The 26,364-nt window shown below is 40.0% G+C and overlaps 1 protein-coding gene across 2 annotated transcripts in view; it reads right to left on the bottom strand.

Moving 5' to 3' along the window:
• The window catches only part of UST (uronyl 2-sulfotransferase), a 296,603-nt gene that overhangs the window by 3,286 nt on the left and 266,953 nt on the right, over window positions 1-26,364 (bottom strand). The window contains exon 8 of one of the 2 annotated variants that reach the window (XM_057738681.1): window positions 11,879-11,984. The exons of the other annotated variant lie outside the window; for it this stretch is intronic. Coding sequence (XP_057594664.1) covers window positions 11,899-11,984 — 86 coding nt within the window. The 3' untranslated portion in view covers window positions 11,879-11,898. Of the gene's footprint in view, window positions 1-11,878; window positions 11,985-26,364 lie in introns of those variants that run through there. 2 annotated transcript variants of the gene reach the window in all.

Raw genomic sequence — 26,364 nt, 5'->3', positions numbered from 1 at the left:
TGTTAATATCAACACCAGTCAATTAAACCTAAAGTAGCTAACATCCCTTTCGTGGGATGTGAACGATGCAATTTGACCACAATTTAATGGTAACTATAAGTTATACGTTCTTTTGAGCAGCAAAATCTACCTGATTTCATCTTTTATTTCCTGTGACTCTCAGAAGGAAGCACAGAAAAAAGCTGTCTCAGCACTTCCTAATCACCTTGGTCTTTTATTTTAAAATATTGACATCTATTATCGAAAGTTTAATTTCACACAAACGCCATTGCATTTCACCATTTCAGCAAGGTGTTTGTCGAGAAAAGTAAAGGAAGGACTGTTAGAGACCCCAACTACAATTTTAACTGTTGTCAATTTTGAATGGTTATTTTTTTATTGTGGTAAATATATAACTAAAATTTGCTTAATTTTATATTAATGCTGAATAACATGTCATTTATATATGTATATGACAAAATTTTAACCATTTTGAAGTATCCATTTTGGTGGAATTAATTACATTCACAATGTTGTGCAACTATCATAACTATTTCCAAAATTCTTTCACCTCTCCAAACAGAACCTCTGTGCCCATGAAACAACAGCTCCCTTATAACTCTCCTCTTTCCACCCTTCTGCAGGTAACCTCTAATCTACTTTCTATGAATTTGCCTATTATAGGTACCTCATATAAGTGGCATTACACATTTGCCCTTTTGTGTCTGGCTTTTTTCCACTTACGTAATGTTTTCAAAGTTCATCTATTTTGTAACATGTATCAGTACTTCATTACCTCTTTTGGCTGAATAATATTCCATTATATGAACCTACCATAATTTGTTTATCCATACATCCACTGAAGGACATTTGGGTTTTTTCTACCTTTTGGCTATTGTGAAGAGTGCTACTATGCACATTTGTGCAAAAGTCTTCGTTTGAGTCCCTGTTTTCAATTATTTTGGGGATTCCACCTAGGAGTGGAGTTGCTGTTCCATATGGTAATTTTATGTTTAGCTTTTTGAGGAACCACCAAACTCTTTCTCAGTGGCTGAACCACTGTATATTCCTACCAGCAATGTCCTGAAGGTCCCAATTTCCCCAGATCCTCTTCTACAACTGTTATGTTCCATTTTCAAAAAATTATAGCCATCCTAGTATGTGTGAAGTGGTATCTCACTGTGGTTTTGATTTTCATTTCACTGATGGTTAATGACGCAGAGCATCTTTTTCATGTGTTTGTTGGCCATTTGTATATCCTTTTTTTGATAAATGTCTGTTGAAGTCCAAGTTTTTGAATTGGATTGTTTAATTTTTTGTTGTTGAGTTGTAGGTATTTTTATATATTCTGGATATTCTACATATATATCAGGAATATGATTTGCAAATATTTCCTCCCATTCTGCAGGTTGTGTTTTTATCTGTTGATAGTTTTCTTTGATGCACAAGTCTTTCATTTTAATGGCGACCAACTTATCTATTTGTTTCTTTTGTTACCTGTACTTTTGGTGTTATATTTAAGAGGCCATTGCCATGCTCACAACCATGAAGATTTGCCATGGTGTTCTTTTATCATGTAATTTTTAACTAAAACTTCTGTCATCAAGTTTGAATAAGTACATTATCAACTCAATATAGCTCCAAATGGCCTTTTCCAAAATCAGATTCACCCAACAGGAAAAAAGACTGGTCATTTTTGAGTATATATGAAATACTTTCTGAAGCCTCCAGTAGCAAATCTAAAGAAGGAATTAAAAAAAAAAAATCTGAGTAGTACCAGTTTCATTGAAATAAGGGTATTGCTTTCCAAATGAGTCTCTCAAAAGGTATAATACACATTTGGATAGATCAGTTCTAGAATTTTTGTTAAAGAATGTGGCATAGTCTCTCTAAAGTGGGTTTGTGATAGAACATTTTGTAATATCTGTCTTCACTACAGATATTATAGCTACTCTGAGGCAAGACATGTTAATAGGCTTTAAGTACAGATATCCCTTTGGTTTTAAAAGACAGAGCTTAAAAAGTTCGTATTAAAGATAGACAAGGCACAAAGAGTTTTAAGTCAAACACTGAGAGGCCTGGGAAAAAAATTCACTCATTTCCAGATTCCTCTGGTCCCTTCCTTTTGAAGCACTCTAAATGCGTGGAGTCTTATCTGTGCCAAAAAATAATTAGGATTCCTGTGATTTTACAATAAATTCTTCAGTTAAATTATTTGAAGAATGTAAAGAACTTTACAAATACGTATGCTGCAATTAGCTAAATAGTTAAGGAAACTGGGCAAAGGGAGAGTGAAGGTAGGAAAGTAAGAAGGAGAAAGGTCAGTGTTGGGGGTAACGGCTGCCCCTCCCCATGTAGGAGGGTCTCATAGAGCACGACTCTGTGAGTCGTGGAGGGTCTCCCTAGAGTCGCTCTCCTGCTTCCTGTGCCAGCCCCTCATGCAGGGAGGCAGGCCAGGTTCCAGGCCTAGACAGCTTTTCTGATTGTGCCTTTGGGATAAAGGATTGAGATGCTCTCTCCTCTGGGGAGAGTGTGCCTGTCTGCAAAGACTTCATATTCTCCTGCTGAGGAGGGCAAGGGCTTCCAGCCATGCCTGTGACACGGTGGGCAAGTCTGTGGAAGTCAGGATGGAAAGTTTCCGGTCCATTTCTCCTCACACCTCAGCTGTGTTCTCCCACCCAGCTTTCCTTCATAATACAGCTAACATTTGGACCTCCACCTCACTGTCTCCAGTATTGATTTCTCACTTAGTTTAGAATCCAGGGAGGGGAAATGGGTGTTTATTTGTCCCGCAGATTCCAATACTGAGTAACACAAAGTATATGCTGCGAAGTCCTAACTACTTACATAAGAGATTGGTTAAGAGTTTGGCCCTAAACCCTCTAGCAGCTAACAAAGAATTTAACACAGTATATTACTCTTCATGTAAAACAATCTATTCACATATATTCTTCACGTAAAACAATCTATTCACATATATTCGTAGTTTTAAACCCATAAAGAAATATATTCCATGAATTTGTGTAAGAAAAAACTGTAATGGAATTAGCAATATTTCGATAACATCCTTAGAATAAATTCAGCCATGGGTTTCACGGGGGTCAGGGGAAAATGGCACGTGTCAGGTTCTCAACTCTGGCTTGATTGGGGAACATGCTATAGAAAATCTGGAGCAGAGATTCTTAACTCTCCCGAAAACCCAACTAAAACTCATGTTCAGGAACATGGAGCATACACGGACTTCTGGAAACGCATCTATGAAGATCCTTAGGCATTTATGGATCTGTTAGGAACCCCTGATTTTGAGAAAACAATAAACTGCATTTCCCTCAACAATCTTTCATATATCTTGTTTGTTCTAATAAGTAGTAGCCCCAGTGTCATTGACAAATCCTGGAGTTAGTTATTTTATGTGCTGACCTGATGTGCAGTCATCAACACTGCAACGGCAAAGACAGGAGGACCTGGATTTACATTTTCTGAAAGGGGAGGGGCTTAACGGTGCCTGGAACTTAAGTAGAAGTCCACCCTACCCGGTTCTGGAGGAAGACCCAAGACGGTAAGCATAGGGGAGTCCAGGGTCTTCGTAAAGAAGTAATTTGGACTCCACTCTATCACAGGGCCTCGAAGTTCCTTAAGGTTGAAACACTATTCTCCTAAAACTAATGTACAGCAAGTGTGATCACTAACTACAAAGCCATCCCAGGAGAGCACCCATTGAATTTTCAACAGAGAGCAAGATAGCTTCTTACACTAGTCTTCAAGATAAATTAGATACAAAAGGCTGATCTATTTAAGGGGGGGAGGAATATATTGGAAGATTGGGTTTGACATGTGCACCCTACTATATATAAGATAAATAACTAATAAGAACCTGTTGTATAGCACAGGGACCTCTACTTAATGCTCTGTAATGGCCTATATGGGAAAAGAATCTAAAAAAAAGAGTGGATATGTGTATACGTATAACTGATTCACTTTGCAGTACAACCTGAAACTAATACAACATTGTCAATCACCTATACTCCTATAAAATTTCTGAAAAAATTAAAATAATAGGTAAATAAAATGTTGATCTATTTAGTGGATTGAGTTGACTTGCTTTAATGGGTTATTAATATTAAGCCAGTAAAATTTTGTGAAGATTTTTAAAATGATGGCATGATGGATTTATGTTTCCCTCCTTGGTTGTGATTAGGTAACTAGGTCAATAGCTTTAAAGCTACTCCTGGTTAATCACAACAAAACTCTCTTCCTTGCATGTTCTTCTCCATGGCTGGGGATGGGTGAGGTGGTGGGTTGGCAGAGCAGGTAACTAGCTCTGTCAAAGGTAATAGTATGTCATTCAAGCACAAGTGGAAAGAACCAGGTTAGATTTATATCATTAGTTAATTGATTTGTCAAGAGATGGGGGTGGTCCCAGGTGAGCCAGATCCCTTGAGGTGTATTTTTATAGTAACGGCTGCATTTAGTGAGGACTAAGGTGTACCAAGCACTAAACTAGGCACTTATCCATGGAACCGTACTTAATCCTCACATTAACCCCTCAGTGGAAGAGCCACGTCATAGATGAAGAAACGGAGGCAGAGTAAGAGTCTGACTGATTCAAGGTCACGTAGCTGAGCAGAGGCAGAGGCACGAGCGTGTGCATGGGAAGCAGGTGCTGAGCTCTGCTGCAGGAAGGCCTGCAGCCTTATCACCGCCCCTCTCGTGTTTCTCCACGGGCCACGGAGCACGACAGTGGTCAGCAGCCGGGCCTAAAGCCCACCGCTCCTTCTGCTGGCCGGGGAGCCCAGACTGTAGTAGATCTTGCAGGAAACAAGCAGGCATTTTAGTAGGGATGGCTAGTGGGTTTATAATCCGGGGGAAGAAAAAGGTTGATTTAAATAAGGAAATTGGATTAGGTCATCTCTGGGCCTAATAAGAAAGGCCCATATCCAGAGTCAATGATGAAAACAGACACAGTCATCACTATTTGGAGAGTTTCTCAGTTCCAGGAAACCTCTTCCTGGGGTTTTATTTAGCCTGAACTTATAATTATGTGTTTCTAGTAGGAATCATTATTCAGAAACCCAGCAGGAAATTGACCCAGGGTCTACAAAGTTTGGGAAAAGTCAGCCCTCTTGCAACGACCAGAGTCTAAACTTCACAGTGTTCTCCATCAAGTCAGTGCTGGGGGTCCCACGCAGATCCCCCCTTTCATTGACTTATTTTATCCCAATTTTAAAAGGTAATGAGAGATCTCCAATAAGGTTTCTATTTGATAAGATCCCCAATGGCCTTTCCAACCCAATTTTAATTACACATCACCTCACTATCCTGATGAAAGTGTTTTGTCTATTGGGTAGTACTACTCAGAGCAAACACTAGGAGACTGAGTCCAGTGCTTGCTAGAAAACGCTACAGATAGGTTAGGCTTTTAGGGTTAGACTAAAGGGAAATGTTTCATTTGTGGCTACAAGACAAAGTTTCTCAAGATCCTTTTTTTGGATAGCAACAGATTGCCAAGTGTATTTCAGTTACCTCAATTCTCCTTACCCTCCTCAGCCCTTGTCTAAACATGAGGGGCACTGACAGCTGGTTCAGAGGACACTTATGAGAGACGATTTTTTTTTTATTAAGCTCCAGTTTTTCACTGACATCTAATCCTCACTCCATCCATCTATGCCTTCTCTCTCCCTCACTCTTGCTCTACCTTCTCGCTTCTTCAGTGTCAACCTCTCCTTCTCAACTGGCTCTCCCCCCCACCCCCCATCAAATGTGCTCAAGCCTTCTTAAAGAAAAAACCCTTAAGTCTTATGTCTTCCTCTATCTTCTGTCTTCTCTCTCTCCTCTCTATCACAACTAAACTTCCTGAAGAGTTGTCTACATTTGTTGTCACCAGATTTTCAACGTACACCCATGATCGGACTCATCAAAACCTGTTTTCTGTCCCCTCAATGCTCCAGTCCAGTCAAATTGCTCTTGCTTCCTTGTTGATAACTCAGTGGACATTTCTCAGGCCCTCTGTGACTTCTCAGCATGACCTCACAACACCGATGGCCACACATGCCATCTTGGAACCGTCTTCCCGTGGCATCTACAATTGTGTTTCCCCGGTGGTCCTGGTCTCCTTCTGATTGCTTCCCTTCAGTGCCCTAGGCCCAGTGTGCTCTCCCTGCTTGTCCCTCAAATGTCAGCGCTCCCAGGGCTCTGGTCCAGCCTCTTCCCTTCTCTCTTCCTTCCTCTCTGGATAGTATCGTCCAACCCTCCACCCTCTAGTTTTCATACCACTGTGGACACAAAACCAGAAGTTTATATGAAACAATTATAGCTTCTTTGTCCTTCTGTTTTCCAGAGAGCTGCCAAATTTAATAGAAAGGCTAATGATACTGCCAGGGAGTTATGTCATGGTCAGAAATAGGAGTGCAATTTCGTGTCAGGAGAAGCAGAGATTCCGATTCAGCCAACACCGATGGCAAATACCTATTATGGGTTTGGATTCTGCCCACACGTATGTTATTTTATTTAATAGTCCCCATCAGCCTGTGAGGTGTCATGGCCCCTATTGTGCAGATGGGGAATAGAAGCTCTTGGAAATTAAATGACTTACCCAAGGTCATATAGTGAGTAAGCGACAGAGGTGGAATTGGAGCCCAGAGCTCTCATTTGTGATGAGGTTCCCCCTAAGTACTGGGCCATAACCAGTGCAGCCTTTGCGAGCCTGTAGAAAATTATCAACTTCATATGGAAAGACGAAGGGCAGTTTGCCTTTTATGGTAAGTAGAGCATTTTTAAAATCACATTTCGAAGACATATGGTTAAGTGTCTTGCTGTACAATAATCGGTGCTATGGAAAAGTCATTCCAGTGCTAAGTGTTCCACATTTTTATAAAATACCAGACTTTCCCTCCAAACAAAACAAAGCTACGTGAACTATGGAATCAGCCTCTTTCCAGATTGCTGTAATAGCAGTACTAGAGGAAGTTGTTAGGAATTTTTGGAGACTGTCGCTATTTCAGCCAGAAAACAATCATGCTTTAACAATCCATTACTATCAGCATCCTTTGGGAAGTGAAGCAGCCCTCGTTAGGTGGGCATATACTGTAGAGCATAACCATCGAGAAGTGGAGACCTAACCCCATGTGCATCCTTTGAAAAGCAGGACCCCAGAGATGACTCCAAGGGGCTCACGTCTCTTGTGCCCCCTGGTGAACATTTCAGAAGGAAGACACAACTACAGAGCAGCTTCCATGAAGGCAGGGATGGCAAGCAGGCAGCCCAAGATCTGCTTGGCAGGCTCTGTGTTATTTGACCTGTGGGGTATTTTTTTAAGAAACTGACTTAGTTGTTGTAAGATTTGGTCTATTTCACAAGGAAATCTGGATTTCTGGCTTCTCTCAAAGTGAGGCGATATTCTTCTGGAGCTGAGTATGGCTACCCCCTCAGAGAGACCAGTGCTCTCTGTTTTGTCTCAGACCCTAAATGCCAGTTCTTTCTTTTATGTTACCCGCCTGGCTGCTATAGAAATTTGAGTTTTATGCTTCTGATTAAAAGGTTTTGAAATTCTGGGTTTCGTAAAACCAGGAAACAAGTGCTTTGTGTCAAAATTAAGGCTTCAGTTCGACCTCATTTGTGTGTCCCATGTCACCTTCTTTCTTTTTTTCCTGTAAGTATTTATTGGAATGACTTTTCTGCACCAGGCATAAGAGTTACCAGCGGTGAATGTAACTTTATCATCTTCACCAGGCACTTCTGAGGGCTTTCTCAGTGCGAGGGCTGCAAGTTATCTAACATGCATTTAATCTCTGCAAAACCCTCAGTGAGTCAGGCACTCTTATTATCATCATTTTACAGATGTGACATTGGAATCTGGTAACGTGCTCAAGGTCACACAGGTGGCAAGTGCAGAAGCCACAAGCTGGGTCTGGGACAGTCTGACTACTGAGCCCAAGCTCCTAACCCTTCACGTTGCTTATGGTTGAAGGGGGCTCACAGTGTAAGAGGAGCCTCCCTCCTCATGGGCCTGCTCACCAGGAGGGCAGATGGGGCATTTCCCTCTGGTTGGTCTGATGGCATCAACATTTCCTCTCCTTGGTCAGAAAACCCTAGAAAAGGGACCAAGCCCAATGGACTTATCTAACTACTCCGCATGAAGTTGGGTCTTTCATACTTACCATGACTATTCGATCCTGTAGAGGTGCTGTATGTGCAAGTCTGAGTGTATAGGGTACGTGTGTGTGTGTGTGTGTGTGTGTGTGTGTGTGTGTGTGAACCAAAAGATGGAAACCTTTCAGGGGCCCTCTGAGGCACCATGAAACTTTGAAAAAATTTTCCCCGGATTTGTTTTCTTCACATGCCTATCCGTTTCATCTAGCTGTTCTCCTGATGGAGCCTGTTATGCTCAGAGTGTCCAGAGAGGGGTGATACCCCCTGTATCTTTGAACTTGTGCAGCTCAGCACCTGGGGAAACACAGTGCCCTCTATATATACTCATTGAGTGAATGAAAGAAACCAACAGAAGGAAGAGGGTGTAGTCAGACCTGAAGAAGGCGTGGCTGTGTCTATGAGGGGTAGACACAGCCAAGTGGAGACAAAGGCAGTATCTGAATGTGCTTAATAGAAAATTCTCAAGAGACCCATGAATGCCAGGTGTACCCTCACAGCTGGGATTTTTCAGCTCCCACTGGAGTCTATAAATTCCAGTGTTTAGCTTTGTGTTTCAGTTGCCTTTTCGGAATGATAGTGCTGGCCGTGTCGTGTTTTTCTGCCCCTGTCCTTTAATTAATAAATACATTTTGGCAAAGGGAAGCTGTGGTTTCAGGAGGCTTTTAATTTTTTTTTTTTTCCATTTTTCTTACTTACCTTGAGGGATTGGCCAAAGAAGCCCATTAAATCACAATAATTGCTGAAAATTTCCTCAAAGTAAGCACTGGTTTTGGGCTGTGAAATGATCAGAAGGGCCAACAAACAAGAAAACAAAAACAACGTCTGCTCTTCCTATTTGAACAGCAAAGGAAGGATGAATTTTCCTTGTGCACATGTCCAAAGTCAGTCACAGCCCGAAGACTGTGTGGGGACAGACTCTTTCAGGCTCCTGGACTCTGGGTTCTCCCTGAGAAGTGGCCCTGAATGGGGACCCTTTTTATACTGCTGACCCCAATAACAGAAAAATCTGTAGTTGGTCATCCAACACTCATACAGGAAAAAATCCAAGACTACATAATAAGGTCAATCGGGAGACTGCTGAGCTGGGTCCGTTTTCTGCGTTATTAAAGCTCTACAGATAGTGGTACAAATAGTTCAATAACCAACCTCCACAACACACATTCTCCCCTCAGCCCGTCAAAAGAGCATCCCCTTCGTCTGCACGGAGCTCTGTGGATTCACGTGTTTTCACACATCCCCTCTCCTTACTTCACGCCGTCCTCCCAATAACCTATTTTACCCACAGACACGAGGGCCTGAGAGGTCTCAGCACTGGCTCGAGGCTGTATACGCGACTGTCCTGAGACCAGAAACTGAGCTTTCTGATTCCCAGTCTAGCACCTTTTTGATTCATCGCTGGCTGTTAATTTCCAAATTGAGTGGAAATCTATAACCACCCACGTCTCCTTGCCCTGTGTGTATTCTGGCATTAAGGAGATCGGTCGAAAAGAAGGGCTCGAGTGTTCTACGTCAAGGGGCATGCTTTGGTAAGTCTGGGAGGATCTGGTGAAAAACCTGCAAGCCAGCAAAAATGTTTTCAGACTGAAAGGGACTGTGTCTTTTTCATTTTTAGCTCCCCAGCGCCCCGCTCTATGCCTGGCACATTACGACCCTCCATAAAGATTTGTTGATTTGAAACCTGTATGTTAAATCCATCTGCAAGCCTGGATTAACCCAAAGGGCAACTTTTGGTGTTGACTGTACATATGTTGTTTTTGTGAAATTCCTTCCTTCATGGAAGGTCCTGCCTGAGCAAACTTTCCATTTCTAGAAATCAAATTTCTTTAGGGTAGGCTGATACAGGAGGTTAGGCTCATTCTGGAGACGGAGCAGTATTTGCTTTTCTGAGCCACTTCATTGGAGAACACTGTATTATGGTGACAGATCACTTACAGAGACTTAGCAAAGCTTAAGAAATACCGCGATAAGGGACACTTGCTATAAACATAAAAACCTTTGTAGAGACATATAATATACACCATGACCATGTACCTAACGAATTTATGTCACACATATTATTTACAGCCATTCATTAAAGAAATCCAAACACTGTTAGGGCAATAAGACATCTGTGTGACCTAATTTTGCTATATTACGGTTGTTCAATTACTTAATTTGTCAACATTTGGGGTACTTTTTAAATTGCTATTTCTCCATCAGCAAAAGAAAATGTTTCATTTGGAAGGAAAACATTCATTCAGATCACAGGCACTTGACCCAAGTGCAAAGGGCTTTTCCGTGGATATAATTTAAACTGTGGTTCTTTGGTCAGTCTTCCACGCTCCCTGGGGGAAGAACTTCAGGCCAGGCCATCAGGAGTGTCCTCAGAAGGCTGCTCTCTCAGGGAAAGGACTGCAAAGGAGAAGTTCTACAGTGACTTTGGAAACTTCTCCATTGAGCACCAAGTGCACCCATCTGCACAGAATGCCTGCCAGTGCGAGGCAAACAGGCTGGGTTCCCCAACTCACTGCTCCTCCGAAGGCACTGCCAAGCAAACGCCGGAGTTTAACTTTTGAATGTGATGCGAAATATCATTTACCAGTAACACGTCTGCATGCAAGATTGAGCAGTGACAAACCATGCTCCCAACACGGCCTCAAGCTGAGGTCATACATGGATTTTGCTTCACTGCCCAAGATCTGGACATTTTTGCAAAAGCAGTGGCTCTTTCTATCGCTGCCACACTGGCATTATATTTGGACTGGTTCATAATCTTCAGAACTCTTAATAGTCCCTCTAACGTAAATAAAAAGGAGATCACAGACCTGCCCCGTGAAGTCCCCCTTCCCACCCCTCTTCATCTGTCAAACGTGCATAATGGAAAAACGATGTAGCCCTGGCTCTGGGCCAAAATAAACAATCTGGAAATATTGTGTAAACCCAGCTGCTGCACCGAAGGACAGAGGCCTCGCTTTATGACCTCCGAGATGGTTAACCATATGCAAAATAACAAAACCTCACCACAGGCTTGCCATCTATTCTGATGCTAGGCTGGTTTTGGCATTCCTTCCCTTGATCTAAGTAAATGCACACTCCACACCTACCAAAGCCCCCTTCGCCCAGCAAGCCGAGCTTGTTTGAACTTGGTCCAGCAGAGATGATGTGCAAGCAATGAATACAAATTGTATAACAAGCAGAAGTGGGGCCAAATTTTACCACTGGGGGAAAAAAAAGCATCATCAAAAGACAGGTATCAATTCTGCAGCTTCAGGGGAGCTGAGTGGTGATCTACCAACAGGCCCTGCTGTTTTAAGAAGTGGTCTGTGTTAAAAACTGGGGTTTATGAATCTCAGGTTAGATGATAGCCAGACATTTCCAGCTCCCAAGGGATGAGGCATACTTTCTCAGGTGACAGCTGTGATGAAAGTCACGGTCAGGTGGCGCGGGGCGGGGACTTCAGCCAGCGTGAGGGAAATACAGTCAGTACCCATCTCTGGGCCACTGCAGCAGAGCCCCACAGCCTGCCGGCGGCTCCACAAGCCGTGTGAACATGATGTGTGTCACAGATAGAGTAAACTCATTTCCTGAATTATATGGGGAGGCCACACAGTTCAAACACATGCGGCTCCCCTGCAGCTGCCTGCGCCGGAAAGGAATGTGTGTCACTGTGGCTCGTAGCAACGTGCTGGGCTGAACGGGCCACGTCTGATTTGCCACCGGGATGATGGATGGCATGTTAAGACCAGCTTCTTGGAGGTAAGGCAATTAGGCAAGAAAAGAACAAAAAGCACTTCATGGCTGGCTCGGAGTTTGGGGTTGGTAAAGTATACAGAGGGACTTTTTTTCTTTCTCTTTTTTTTGCAGTCTTCTTTTTAGATCTGGAAATATCAATAATTAAAGAATAAATTGAGCTTACTTTGAATTTCAAGAGAACCTTTACTCTATGGAGTCAAGTGAAAGTTACATGATTTACCTTTTTTTTTAATGCCTGAAAGTGGTAGGCGCCTTTGATGGAAGAGAATAAAGACTTTATTTATAATGCTTTCAATTCGCTTTGAATTTTGGAAGCTGGAGCAAAACAAAAGGAACCAGGAAGAAAAAGCCATTGGCCTGTATGGGGTGGGTCGCGAGGGCCCATCTGGGAAGGCAGCAGGCACCCAGCCCTGCAAGGAGGCATGCATTTCCAGAGACATTGCTCAGGCAGGTCCTAACCCTGTGGAATCCTGAGGTGAGGGAGGCCCACCGGGGGGGGGCTTCCAGGTTCTTTCATGGGTGAGCCAATTCCATAGCGGTTACCCTCAGAATCTGCCCCAATTGCTGGGGGTGGGTGGTGGCAGGGGAGTTAGTTATTTTCCTGCTTGGCCTCTGCTCATTCACCACCTCTGCATTGAGCATCTACTAAGCTGAGTGATTCCAGGAAAGGAAAGAACTGCTAAAAGCTGAAAACACAGTCTCTCTGCTGGAGGAGGAAAAGTAAACAATAAAGAGAGAAACAAATGCACAATTCACCCGACCACCTCCCAGGCGATCTGAAGATCCCTGCTGCACTGTGGGGCCGGGAAGGGCTCCCTCAGAGGCGAGCACCAGAGGAGGGATGAGAAGGGGGGCCACCACCAAGGGGTGGGCGTTGAGGCTACCTTTGGTGTCCTTCTGTAGGACCAGGTGAACACCTGGCTGGACAAACTTAATGTGCAACCACTCACCTGGGCATCCAGCTGACACCTGCAGAGACTGCCCAACAGGGGTCTGTGACTGGGCCCCTGAACTTGCGCTTCTGCTTAGCATCCCAGCTGACTCTGATGCGGGAGGTGTCCCACCCCACTCAGACCCTAAAGCTTAGAATGAAACACGTCAGGGCTGGAGCAGACATCCCAGCTCATCTGTTCAGCTACTCAGGTACTCTGAATAATCAGGGTGAGGGGCCCCCCAGTGACCACTGGGTCAGCTGGCCCAGGTCCCCTACCTTCCCTGCTGCCCTGGTTCACTGGGGGGAGGGCCATTTTCTCCTGTTTCTTTTCTCCCCAACTTTGGTCTCATGACCCGGATCATAAAAAAGTTGCTGTATTTCTTTTAAAGTATATCCCACCCAATTATAAATGCATGCTTTCCCGAACATAGCATTTTGCCATCAAAATACTGGCTTGAGTGTGAGAAGGGCAATAACAGGATTTATTTTCATAGCAATAATTGAACCAAACATTTCTGTTTGGAAATACCTACTTCCAGAAAACAAAGACAAAAACAACAAAACTTATTGGAAGACTTACTCTGGCAATATTAATAAAATGTATTTGTTGGAAATACACTTTTTATTTGAAATCTTTATTGAGAAAGGCATTTTTTTGCTTTTTCTACTTTATTTAGAATCATATCATGGAGGCCCTTATCAATGACTGATGAGGGCATCCTGATCAAAGGGATTTATCAGAACAAGAAAGATCAAGAGAAACACTGACACGGTAGTTCTGTCCAGATTTCTTGGGCATCTGACAATCTCATAAATTCTGCTTTTACTTTATATGCAAGACTCTTCTTCTTTCTCTTCCTCGCAGTCTGTTAGCAGGCCTAGGCTACTTGTCTTACACACACACACACACACACACACACACGCTCCTATTTTGACAGGGAACAGGCCTTCTCCTGGAGTCACGCTGCTTGTCTCCGGCCAGCTCAGATGCAGTTGAAGACAACTGCCGACATCCACAGTCACTCTGGGCACACTACATTTGGTTATATGCGCGTCTCATTTTTTATGTTGCTCTGTTATTTTTTTTCTCCAGGGTTTTATATAGATCAAGCTACCTATCTTCTCATGTGCAGGGTTAAAATAAAGTCCTTGGGCACTTTATAAGCTTTTAGCTTTAAATCTTAAACTTCTGGAAAGGTCTTTTACAGCTTAAAAATTCATTTTTTTCATTTTTTTCTGGTTATGATGTACATAGTATATATACAGCATACATATACCCACACATATACATACATACACACTCGTGAATAAATAGATTTTGGAAAAAGATTAAGTAGATAAAATGACTTTAAGCCACATTTGTTGTACTAATATATATCCTTCTAGTCTTTTCCTTACTTATGTATATGAGTTGTAAAATAGATCTCTGCTATACTGTTTATTTAGTCTTATAGTCTTTTAAAACTTAATCAATGACAAGCATTTGCCTATCGCATTAATGATTGCGAGTCATATTTTGCAATGTATTTTCATGTGCTCCCTTTTACGGATGGCTTATAAGTCATATGCTGCTTTGCCGTCACTAGATAATTGAGTTGTTTCTCAGTTTCTGTGACTAAATATCAGATAAACACCCATGTTCATAAGTGATCATGTGCCTTTTTGCTTGTCTCCCTAAAATAAACGGTAAATTTAGATACTGAATTTTCTTCTGATAGCTGATAAGGTCTTCAATTCTGACAGCTCTAGGACACCATTTACTTTCTTTTGTCAGAGATCCTGAAGCTCGTGTAACACAATTTTCCTACATTTTAAGACATTTTCTTTAACTTTATACAATGTCAATTTAACTATAACCTAACTTGCTAACTCTTTAAAATGCACAGGGCTTTTTGAAGATCTTGTATCTACTGTCTGTGAAAACAGAAAGTACTTAAACACAGCACTTAATATGGGAGTATGGTTGCTTGAAAACATTTAGTGCAGAAGAAATTCTTAGTAAATTTTAGCATATGATGGGTAAACAGTTCCTCATTCTTGGATTCTATAAACTGGGTGCTCAGAATTTAATTTTTTCTTTTTTTTATCATTCATTCTAGGTAAATTTTCTTCAGCAGAATACAGCCTATTTCATTTTCATTGCTGTTGTTTTAGCATTATATTTATCAAGTGATCAGTCTTGATAAGTGAACTAAAGGTGAGTCCCAGGAATCAGCACCCTGGATGTTCTCTCCGGAATGTTAAACATGGTGAGATTTTGATAAAGCCTTGAACGGCTTTGAATGAAGTAGCTGTTCATGGAAGCCAAACATAGATAAGTGAGATATTTAACCTCTTGCCCAGGCATTAAGAAGTTAGGTTAATAAGAGGTGCTACTCAAAATAACCATTCCCAAGTCAGAAAAGTGTGAAATGAAGTTCTAAGGATGCTGTCAATTCCACCAAGAGAGCTTCCAATGTTACTTTTAAATTAAATTTACATATAGGACACTGGTAGCACCAGGTCTTAGGAGAATATAAATTAACAGCTTTAACTCCTCCTCCTTCTCCCCCTGTTAGATATCAGATTTTCAACTGCCTGCTCTGTAACATAATCGTGTATATCTAAAACATCCAAATTGCTTTTGCTTTAAGCAAAATTCTAAGAACAATGAGCTGAAATTGCCACCTGTCCATTTGTATGGAGGGGATCCATTTGCTTACTTAAGGAAGGTCTGAAATTGACAGGCTGGTACCAGTAGGTACCAAGACCATCTGAAGAGAAAATGCCTGGATGCCATGGCTACTACTTTGCAGAACAGTGGTAAATGTTTGCTATGAACATTTAAATACTTTAAAAATGTTACAGGCATATTAAACTTTACAAATGTAATCGGAGAAGAAAAAATAATTTTTTTCACAATATATTTTTGAAAGGTTTGGTTGTGATATACACTTGTAGTTCTAACTGGAACTTGCCTATGAAAGACAGTAGGCAACAGAAATTGCAAGTTTCCATGAGAAGATGTTTAAATGATTAATTGCCTTTGGACAGAAGTGACTATTAGAAAGAGATGGTGGAGAAGAAGTATTTTCATTGGGGTAGAACAGAAATGTAAACTTCTTCTGATCAGAAAAATTAAGTTCTTTCATTCTCCTGACCTATGAAAGAAAAAAAGGAAGGAACATTGACATTGTTAGGTAGTTAATGGCGATATATGAAGGCGAGTAGAGGTGATGTCTTGAGCTGCGTTTTCCCGGCTAATGACTGTGAGAGGCTGCAGAGACCCATGGTGTTTGGTGGAAGGGAGAGAGAAGACAGATTGTCAGGGAAGAATCTGGATGTGACATGAGCCTGAAATTGTGTAGTTGTGCACTAAATTTCCTCTTCGACCAGATGTGGGGGCGAGGGGAGAACTAAAAAGAATCCACCAATGCTGGAAAGACCATGCTGGTGCATTAGAAGCAGCCAAGGAAAAGGTGCTAATGTTTCCAAAAAGTGCTCATAGGTATTATTAGGTTCTATCGGGATTGGTTCACTTTAGAAACTGCTTTAGAGACAGGTGGAGGAGGTGACAGGAGAAAAGAATAATTTGAATGACGCGCAAGACATTGAAAAAAAATCCGTTCAAAGGATGGAAAATCAAAGATGTTTAAAGCAGAAAAATCAACAAATGGAAAAGCTGTAACCCATTACATTTTAGTTTTATTGGGGCATGAAATGAGGTTTCATGATGTTCTAAAAACAACAACTTTACTGCATAAAATTGAATAAATGAATTAGCATTAAAACCATACCATATTTTTACCTCATTTTGAGATAATAATAGAAACTGGTTAGTTATGTCACAATCCTTTTCTTAAATCGTATACAGAGAAACATTTAAAAAATTTCAAATGGTTACTACATTCTAGCAAAACCAGGCACAGACAGGCTGGTTCATTTCTGACTTTCCAGTAACCTTTCTCTCTAATGGCTTTTACCAAATGATTTATTTACTAGGTCGGTGCTGAGGTAACCTCCTGGCCGTGCTGTTTGCAGTCCTCACAGTTCAGAGCCTAAGAGCCTGAGTCTCTTTACTAACACGTCTCGTGAGTTTCTGTGGGGGCTGAGGGTTCTCATGCAGACAAACTAGGAGTCCCGGGTTCAGTTTTAAAATGTCCCTCTTTCCCCGTCATTTCTCTCTGGAGAAAAGAGAAAATCACTGACACTTTCTGACCCACAGAATATTGTAAAGTGGCAAAGTTTCCATACCTTTGCAAAAGGCTGAGCATTTCAAGTTTTTGCTAGCTCCACGGTTCTGATTCACATTTCTGTTGTCTTTACTGTCTTACTTCCTCTTAGATTACAAGATGAATCTACTAAAAGTCACCTAAAATATCAGGATTTTAAAATAAGACCTGTATGGCGTTATTAGATTTCCTATTAAGCATTGGCGTCATCTCTGGCCCCAGCAGTATCTGGAATTGCAAGAGGTTATAAAGACAATGCTAGTATGTCTATGATCTTCCTTAGCTATGAGCTCAAGGAGATGATGGGGCTGAAGATCAAAGGTTGGTGGAACATGCTAACAGGAATTAGCATGTACTCCTTGAAAACTTTACACCATTTCTACCAAAAAAGAGTCTAATTTAATGCTGCTTAACTCAATCATCAGTTCTTGGGTTTTACTTGAAACAAGAAAATGAAGGCCTGATTTGCTGGAAGCAAAGGTGAGGGAAAGCTCTTTGGCTCTTCTTTGGGTAAATTTAATCTCACTCTCCTTTTCTGAATGTTGCAAAACCTCCTGGAGCATAAGAACTTCTATTTCTCGCCATCCTTTTTTATCCCAACAAGCCCAAATCAGAAGAGGGTGGAGAACTGCCGGGTATGGTGGGATGGGGTGAGAACTGGGCAGGGAATCACTGCTGCTCTCAAATTTTGCTGGTGCCCTGGGCGGGGGTGATAGATTGTGACATGCGAGCCACCAGTCCCTCTCTCTCAAGTCCCTGGCAACAAAGGTGGCTGGGCTCAGCCTGACAATCCTCATGCCTGTGTTCTGGCACCATGCCTGACTGTTCAAAATTGGCACTGTACGTAAGCCCCAATTCTAGCACTTTGGACTGACAGTACACTGATGATTCCTGAAGGCTTTTAGACTATCATGACCTCTGTGCATTTCCTGAGGTATTCAGATCTGATTCTTTGAAGAGTTAATTGTTGCAACTAAGCACATAATTCTTTTTTTTCATTTTATTTATTTATTTATTTATTTATTATATTTTTGGGGGGTACACCAAGTTCAATCATCTGTTTTTATATACATATCCCTGTATTCCCTCCTTCCCTCGACTCCCCCCACCCTCCCCGTCCCAGTCCTCTAAGGCATCATCCATCCTCGAGTTGAACTCCTTTTGTTATACAGCAACTTCCCACTGGCTATCTATTTTACAGTTGGTAGTATATATATGTCTGTGCTACACTCTCACTTCGTCTCAGCTTCCCCTGCAGCCCTGCCCCCCCAATCCTCGAGTTCTCCAGTCCATTCTCTGCATCTGCGTCCTTGTTCTTGTCTTGTCATTGAGTTCATCAGTACCATTTTTAGATTCCGCATATATGAGTTAGCATACAATATTTGTCCTTCTCTTTCTGACTTACTTCACTCTGTATGACAGACTCTAGGCCTATCCACCTCATTACATGTAGCTCCATCTCATTCCTTTTTATAGCTGAGTAATATTCTATTGTATATATATGCCACATCTTCTTTATCCATTCATTTGTTGATCGGCATTTAGGTTGCTTCCATGTCCTGGCTATTGTAAATAGTGCTGCAATAAACATTATGGTACAAGTTTCTTTTGGGATTATGGTTTTCTTTGGGTATATGCCCAGGAGTGGGATTACTGGATCATATGGTAGTTCTATTTGTAGTTTTTTAAGGAACCTCCAAACTGTTTTCCATAGTGGCTGTACCAACTTACATTCCCACCAACAGTGCAGGAGAGTTCCCTTTTCTCCACACCCTCTCCAACATTTGTTGTTTCCAGATTTTGTGATAATGGCCATTCTGATCGGTGTGAGGTGATACCTCATTGTGGCTTTGACTTGCATTTCTCTGATGATTAGAAGCACATAATTCTTTATATTCACTTAGGATATTTATGAGGGAATTAGTTTCCAGTTCCATATAACACCATTAGTTCATTTCCTGGTTAGATAGATATATGAGTGACTAATTTTTCCCAAATGTATGATAAATACATTGACATACACTGTCAAATAGCTGAAATCAGTTGATACCCAAGCTTATGCCTTATGGCAGCAAACTGTGAATAGGTCATTTTCATAATTGTCATGAAAACCCCCCCACCCCACACATGAGCTTGGGTCTGTAGACGTACCTGTGGACACAGCAAACAGTAAAAATGGCACAATTTTAAGAGGAAAAAAATATGACCCTGAACATTAGCATGGAATGTTTTCAAGCTTATTGATATTCATAGCCTTTAATCGTATCATCCCAATGATATTCATAAGTAACAAAGGGCTTTATAAAGATATTTGATAGCCAATTAGTTTTTTAACAGACTAACAAGATCACTTTAATATTAAATTGATTGAGGAAAAAGAACAAACCTGGAGACATAACCTTCCCAGACTTCAGACAATACTATAAAGCTACAGTAATCAAAACAGCATGGTATTGGCACAAAAAAGAGACATATGGATCAATGCAACAGAACAGAGAGCCAAGAAATAATCCACACACCTACAGTCAATTAATCTTTAACAACAGAGGAAAGAATATACAATGGAGAAAAGACAGTCTCTTCAGCAAGTGGTGTTGGAAAAGCTAGACAGCCACATGTAAATCAATGAAGTTAGAACACTCCCTCATACCATATACAAAAATAAACTCAAAATGGCTTAAAGACTTAAATATAAGACAGGACACCATAAAACTCCTAGGAGAGAACAGAGGCAAAACATTCTCTGGCATAAATCGTAGCAATGTTTTCTTAGGTCAGTCTCCCAAGGCAATAGAAATAAAAGCAAAAATAAATAAATGGGACCTAATCTTATAAGCTTTTGGACACCAAAGGAAACCATAAACAAAACGAAAAGACAACCTACAGAATACGAGAAAATATTTGCAAATGGTGTGACCAAAAAGGGCTTGATTTCCAAAATATACAAACAGCTCATACAGCTCAGTATCAAAAAAACAAATAACCCAATCAAAAAATGGGCAGAAAAATGAAACAGACATTTCTCCAAAGACACAGATGGCCAATAAGCACATGAAAAGATACTCAACACTGCGAATAATTAGAGAAATGCTAATCAAAACTACAATGAGGTATCACCTCACACTGGTCAGAATGGCCATCATTAAGAAGTCCACAAACAATAAATACTGGAGAGGGTGTGGAGAAAAGGGAACCCTCCTACACTGTTGGTGGGAATGTAAATTGCTGCAGTCACTAGGGAAAACAGTATGGAAGCTCCTTAAAAAATTAAAAATAGAGTTACAGTACTATCCAGCAATCCCACTCCTGGGTATATATCTGGAGAAAACTCTAATTGAAAATGATACATGCACTCCCGTGTTCATAGCAGCACTGTTTACAATGGGCAAGACATGGATGCAACCTTAATGTCCACTGACATATGACAGATGAATGGATAAAGAAGATGTGGCGCATATATATATATATACATATATATATATATATGTATATATATAAAATGGAATACTACTCAGCCATAAAAAAGAATGAAATAATGCCATTTGCAGCAACATGGACGGACCTAGAGATTATCATAGTAAGTGATATAAGTCAGAAAAAGACAAATGATATCATTTATATGTGGCATCTAAAATATTACACAAATGGACTTTTTTTTACAAAACAGACTCACAGACACAGAAAACAAACTTATGGTCACCAAAGAGGAAAGAGTGGGAGAGAGATAAATTAGAAGTTTGGGATTAGCAGATACAAACTACTATATATAAAATAAATAAAAAAACAAGGTCCTACTGTATAGCACAGGGAACTATATTCAATATCTTATAATAACCTATAATGAAAAAGAATCTGAAAAAGGATATCTATCTATCTGTCTACCTATCTATTTATCTATCTATCTAAGAATCACTTTGCTGTAAAACAGAAAGTAACACAACATTGTAAACCAACTATGCTTCAATTTAAAAAAATTAAATTGATTTCACTACTTGGTAACCATATTTATTTGATAGATTGTATATTTTGATAAATAACTTTAAAAATAAATGTTAGTGAAGGTTGACTCACTATAATTTTGATAAATAACTTTAAAAATACATGTTAGTGAAGGTCAACTTACTATAATTTTAACAGTGGAATATTATGGAATCATGGAATATTTTTCTATCTAAGCAACCAAAATAATGATGATAGGATTCTAAAGAAGACCTTAAAGATGTGCTCATTAATCACCTTTTTGTTCTACATGATAAATCATGTAATCTAAGAATTTTTAAGACTCTAACAGACACTGCAGCAACTAGACTGGAAAGGATTCCCATTTTTGCTTTGCTCTTTTAGAAAAATAAGCGATTTTCCTTGGATTGTTTGCTTTCTTAAATTCCATTCCCCGATTCATTAAAATCCTTCTGAAAGCCAAAGCTGTTGACACGACTGATACAAACGACCTTACTGTTCACCAGATTGCTTTGCAAGCACTTTGCAAGTCAATTCTAGTGATTTCAACCAATAAAGTATTTCTCCCAGGAAAAAAAAAAAAAAAAGAACAAAGTAACATATCTAGCATATCAATGAACTTCATCTCAACAGAATTTCTAAGCTTTCCAGAAGCACTGGGTTCTAAGAATTTAGCAGAAAAGAATTTCCCAGAATCATAGGTTTTATTAACTACCCCATCTCCCTCAGAGCTTAATGTTTTCAGTTTTGCTCTTTACATAGAGAGGCAGTAGCTTGGCAAAGAACAAGTGGTGTTGAAAACCCAGGCCTGAGTTTGAGTGTTGGCTCTGCTGATGGCCAGTTCGTTGACTTAGGAGAGTTGGCAATCCTCTCTAACTTGTCAATTTCTTTATCTGTAAAACGGAGATAATAGTAGTATCTATCTCATACAGATGTTATTAGGATTAAATGAAGTGATATATCTAAAGGGCTTAAAAAGTGCCTAGGACACAATAAATTTCCAAATATTTGTTAACTGTAACAACAGTAATTATTATTATTATTATCATCTTTCTTAAAATCTGTTCTCTTGGAACAACAGTATTCTGCTACTAAAACAGAAAAATGCTAATCTTCTCAATTGAAACAGAAGAATTTAAGTTTCAATGTAATTGAAACTTAGTAGCTAAATTATACTTCCTGCAATTTCAGACATCAAAACTTCAAGATGCTCTTCATCAAAAATTTAAGAACTGGTGGTGCGGTGAAAGTAAAGATTCATATCTTACAGAGTATTCATGCACAGTTACAGAGAGACTTTCCCCACCCACATATTAACTAGCTTTATAAATTTCTCAACGTGCCTTTTGCTTACTAATGCTGCACAATCTAGAAATGATTACACAATGCTTTAAATGTCAAAAATTTATTTTGGATATTTCATGTCTTTTTCACTTCCCAGAGTTCCACTTGGGTAAGACTATCTTTTTTCTACCCATTTTCTCTTCTGCTGCATTTTGCCTGGACTGGGCAAATAACAAACTTGAAAAAATATATTTCATGACTGCAGCATCTGAAATGCTTTAAAAAAGGAATGAAAGTAATATTTGGTAAGAAATTAGCTCCAACCCATCATTATAATAGTGAGCAGTGTAGGGAAATACAATAAAATGCTCAAGATTGAAAGATCGAAACATGGCCCTCCTGAGATCCGGAGTTGCACCCTTCAACCCTCTGCCCTATTCCTGGGTTATGTAATTTGATCAAAATCAATTTGGACCTGCTTTCTTTCGGCATGGCATGCTATTTAGCCAAATAATAAAACACAAAGAGGATCAATTTCAGATGGCGGGTCAAAAGACCCAGCAATACCCATGAACTGGTGTTAAGAAAATCAGGCTCAGTCCCAAGGCTTTTCCTTTTCTGTGTTGGCTTTCCCGTTTTTTTCCAGAATGATAACCATTACTTGGTGGAAGCCCCCAGGAGGAGCAAATGGGCTGCTTAACTCTCTAGGTCTTTTCCGGTCAGCTGAATCCCACAGGGCTGACCAAGTGTTGCCGAGGGCAGTTTTGGAGTTCTCTACTCTTGAACGTAGGTGTTTCCCCATGACCTATACCTATAGCTCAATGTGAAACTGCGATTTCGCTGCTGATGAAACAAGAAGTTTCCTGGCTGCTGAGTCTCAGCTCGTGCCATCCATATTCCACCATGGAGTCTCTTGGTCTATGTCGGGCTGTGGCCCCCCTCTTACCACCCACTCCCAACACTGCCAGCTTCCTGGGCTGCCTTCCTGATCCGTCTCCAGACTGCAGCCACCTGGCGTGCCCAGGGTTTGGGGTGCTTGCGCCTTCTGTCACAGCCACCATCCTAGCTTGGCTGAACCACCTGCCCAGGTGTTGCCCTGACTCTGGGTCCTCGACCAGTCTTGGCATGAGGGCCTTTACAAACACTCTAATCAAAGTGAAAAAGAACTAAGAAGAGACCGTCCAATAATCCGTCACACAACAGCCCAAGTCAAATGGGAGAAGAGGCATACCAGTTCACCTTCACATTCCATTTTCCCACATCTGGCTCTCGACATTTCTTGTACAATTAATCATTACTTTTACATAATCTCAGAATCAATTTTTTATCAACCAGAGGTGTGATGATTATGGGTCATCTGTATCCTAAGAAAAATCCATGGCTTTTATTTTTGCCACTTAATTTTGAAGCAGTTTTGAAAATCTACTTTATTGAAAAAGTCTAAACTTCACTCCTGAAGAACACTAGTGTTTACCTCTCAGAAAGAATCCTCATCAGTCAAGAGGAAAAGTAAACAGGCAAATGTCATTTTAACATTCCTTTAGAATCATGCCACGGAATGCCAGGGAGGTCGACAAGAATTTGGAGTGTCTACACCTACCAAACCTCATAAATCAATGACCTCAAGATATCATAGCATAAAGACTTTATTAGGTGCCATCTGTAATCACTCGATTAAAAACAAATAAAGGATGCATATTTAAACCTCAGCCCCTGACATGAAAATAACTGCACGGTTCACATCTGGTTTGGCTAAACCAACGATACTGACATTTAATCTTCATATTATGGTGACTTGTGGGGAGGAAGGTGAGTCAGCTACTGCAGAGTGAAGTCGATTTGTTTTCAGACTAAGGATGGTCACGCTGCAATAGAAAAGCTCTATGAGCTAACCTTGTGTAATTAAACCATCTTGGTATCTGTTTGGTTGCCCCAAATGGTCAAGGATTCAGGCCTAGGAAGCCAGTTCCTGCCCTTTTGGTGTTTATACTGTAGTTCATACAGCAAGATAAAAATTTCAAGACTATTAAAGAGTGAAGTACAGAGTTTAGTGTTTCAGAGTTAGAAAGCTTTACATAATTTCAGAACTCCAATATATACTCAGAAAGAGCTGTGTGTGTGTGTGTGTGTGTATCCAAAATTGGGTTTTTAAAGGCCCACTGGCTAGAATTTGGCTGGCAATTTAATGAACTCCAAAGGAGAGTTGCTGATAGTAGACTGGACATCTTTAGGGAGTGAGGCTGGTGAAGTGACAAAACGTGGGGGCTGGGATCTGAGCTGCATGAATCTGTGCTGCCCCCCAGCAACTGATGCTCTTTACCTGTCCCTTCCGGGTCAGTTCTGCTGCATGTGGACAAAAGAACATGGAAAAGAGAAAGGATAAAAGTTCTGTTCTAGCCTAGTGATCCCGTGGGCATTGTTTCTACTTTCCTCTTTCACATTGAAATTTTATGTGACTCTTCAATTATTTTCCTAAAATTAACCATCCTTTTCCAAAATTTAAAATTCTACATGCCTACTATGTACTAGTTGGGAAATAAAGAAGTCACTATAATCCCACCACCCAGAGACATGAATAATGACCCTGAACACGTTGAGATATTCCAATTTAATTCTATTCCTGTGTTTATATAGTTTTTCTAATAACATCAGTATCATATTGCAAATACTACTGGCTATTCTTTTCTCCTGCACTTTATGTCCAATCATATTTTGAGAAATCACCCATATCATTAAATGTTTTCAAAAGCATGTTTAAAATATGCAATTCAAAGAGTTTTCATAACTACATATACATGTGAAATCACGGCCACAATCAAGATACAGGATATTTCTATCAGTTCCCCAGCTATGACATTCAGAAGGTTCTTAATATTTATTATTAAATTACTCTTTCTATTTTTTATGAAATGACTTTTTACCCCAGGTTGTACTAATTTATCCTTCTTCTAGCAGTCTTCTAAAATGCCATTTCTCTGCAAAATTCCCATCATCAGGGACTCTCTTATTCTGCTAGTGTTTATCCACTTAACAGACGTTTTAATAGAAAATAAGTCATCATTTTAATGTGCATTTCCTAAATTATTAATGAGGCTGGGCTTATTTTTTAATACATTTATTGTATTTTTCTCCATTTTTTCTGTTAGTGTTTTTCCTATGGATTTGTAAAAATTCTTTATATATTAATGATAAGATATTAACCATACAATATCTATTATTGCTGGAAAAAAATTTTTGCCAACTAAGTGTTTTAGACATACTTACTGTAAAGTTTTAGTTAACCATATATATTCTTTATTCTCTTTGTATGTATATATGTGTTTTGTTGCTTTTGTAGTTAGTAAATCCTTAGCAATACCCCATCATTGCAAAAACAGCCACCTATTTTTCTTCTATTTCTTTTTCCATTAAAAAAAATAACTCTTTAGAACAATCTGGAATTTATTAAGGCTCACGGTATAATGTGAGATTCTATTTTTTCTCTGAACACTTAGCCAACTATTTGACACCATTATTCACTCTTTCTTTGTAATGGTCTCTAAATACACCATAATATTTTTTATACTGGCATCTATTTCTGTTCCATTGACTTGTCTGTCTGAGCTCGTGCCTTTATATCATCATACTAAACCCAGGAAATTTCTAATATTTTAGAATCTTATAGGGAAAATCTCCTCTCATTCCTTAAAAAAAAAATCACTAACCATCTCACATGTTTATTTTTCCAGATAAGCTTATCACTTTGTTTTAAAAAATTTATCTTCAAATTACATGCTAACTTGAGAAAAATGACATTTTTACAATATTTTACATTCTCAGGCACAAACAGGGATTATCTTCCTGTCTTGCATTTGTGGTGGCTGTTTTTCCTAAGTAAAGTTTGGTGCTCATGTTTCAAGTAGGAATTCTGGGGTCTCTCAAGGGTGAGAACTATTGATGAGAAATTTTGAGCTCATGTAAAGCGTACTCACACCAATGGCCAAGAGGTGGGAGAAGCACAAAAGATTAAATTTCGCCAAGCCAAGAGGATTTTTACATTCTGAAATGCTCCGTAAATGGTCATGAAAATGTTTCCCTGACTCTGACTAATGAGCTTTCGGTGTTAAAATCCTAGTT

Source organism: Hippopotamus amphibius, chromosome 6 (assembly GCF_030028045.1).
Source record: "Hippopotamus amphibius kiboko isolate mHipAmp2 chromosome 6, mHipAmp2.hap2, whole genome shotgun sequence".
NCBI lineage: Eukaryota > Metazoa > Chordata > Mammalia > Artiodactyla > Hippopotamidae > Hippopotamus > Hippopotamus amphibius.
Note: the sequence above shows the minus strand (reverse complement) of the source record. Positions and strands in the feature narration are given on the sequence as shown.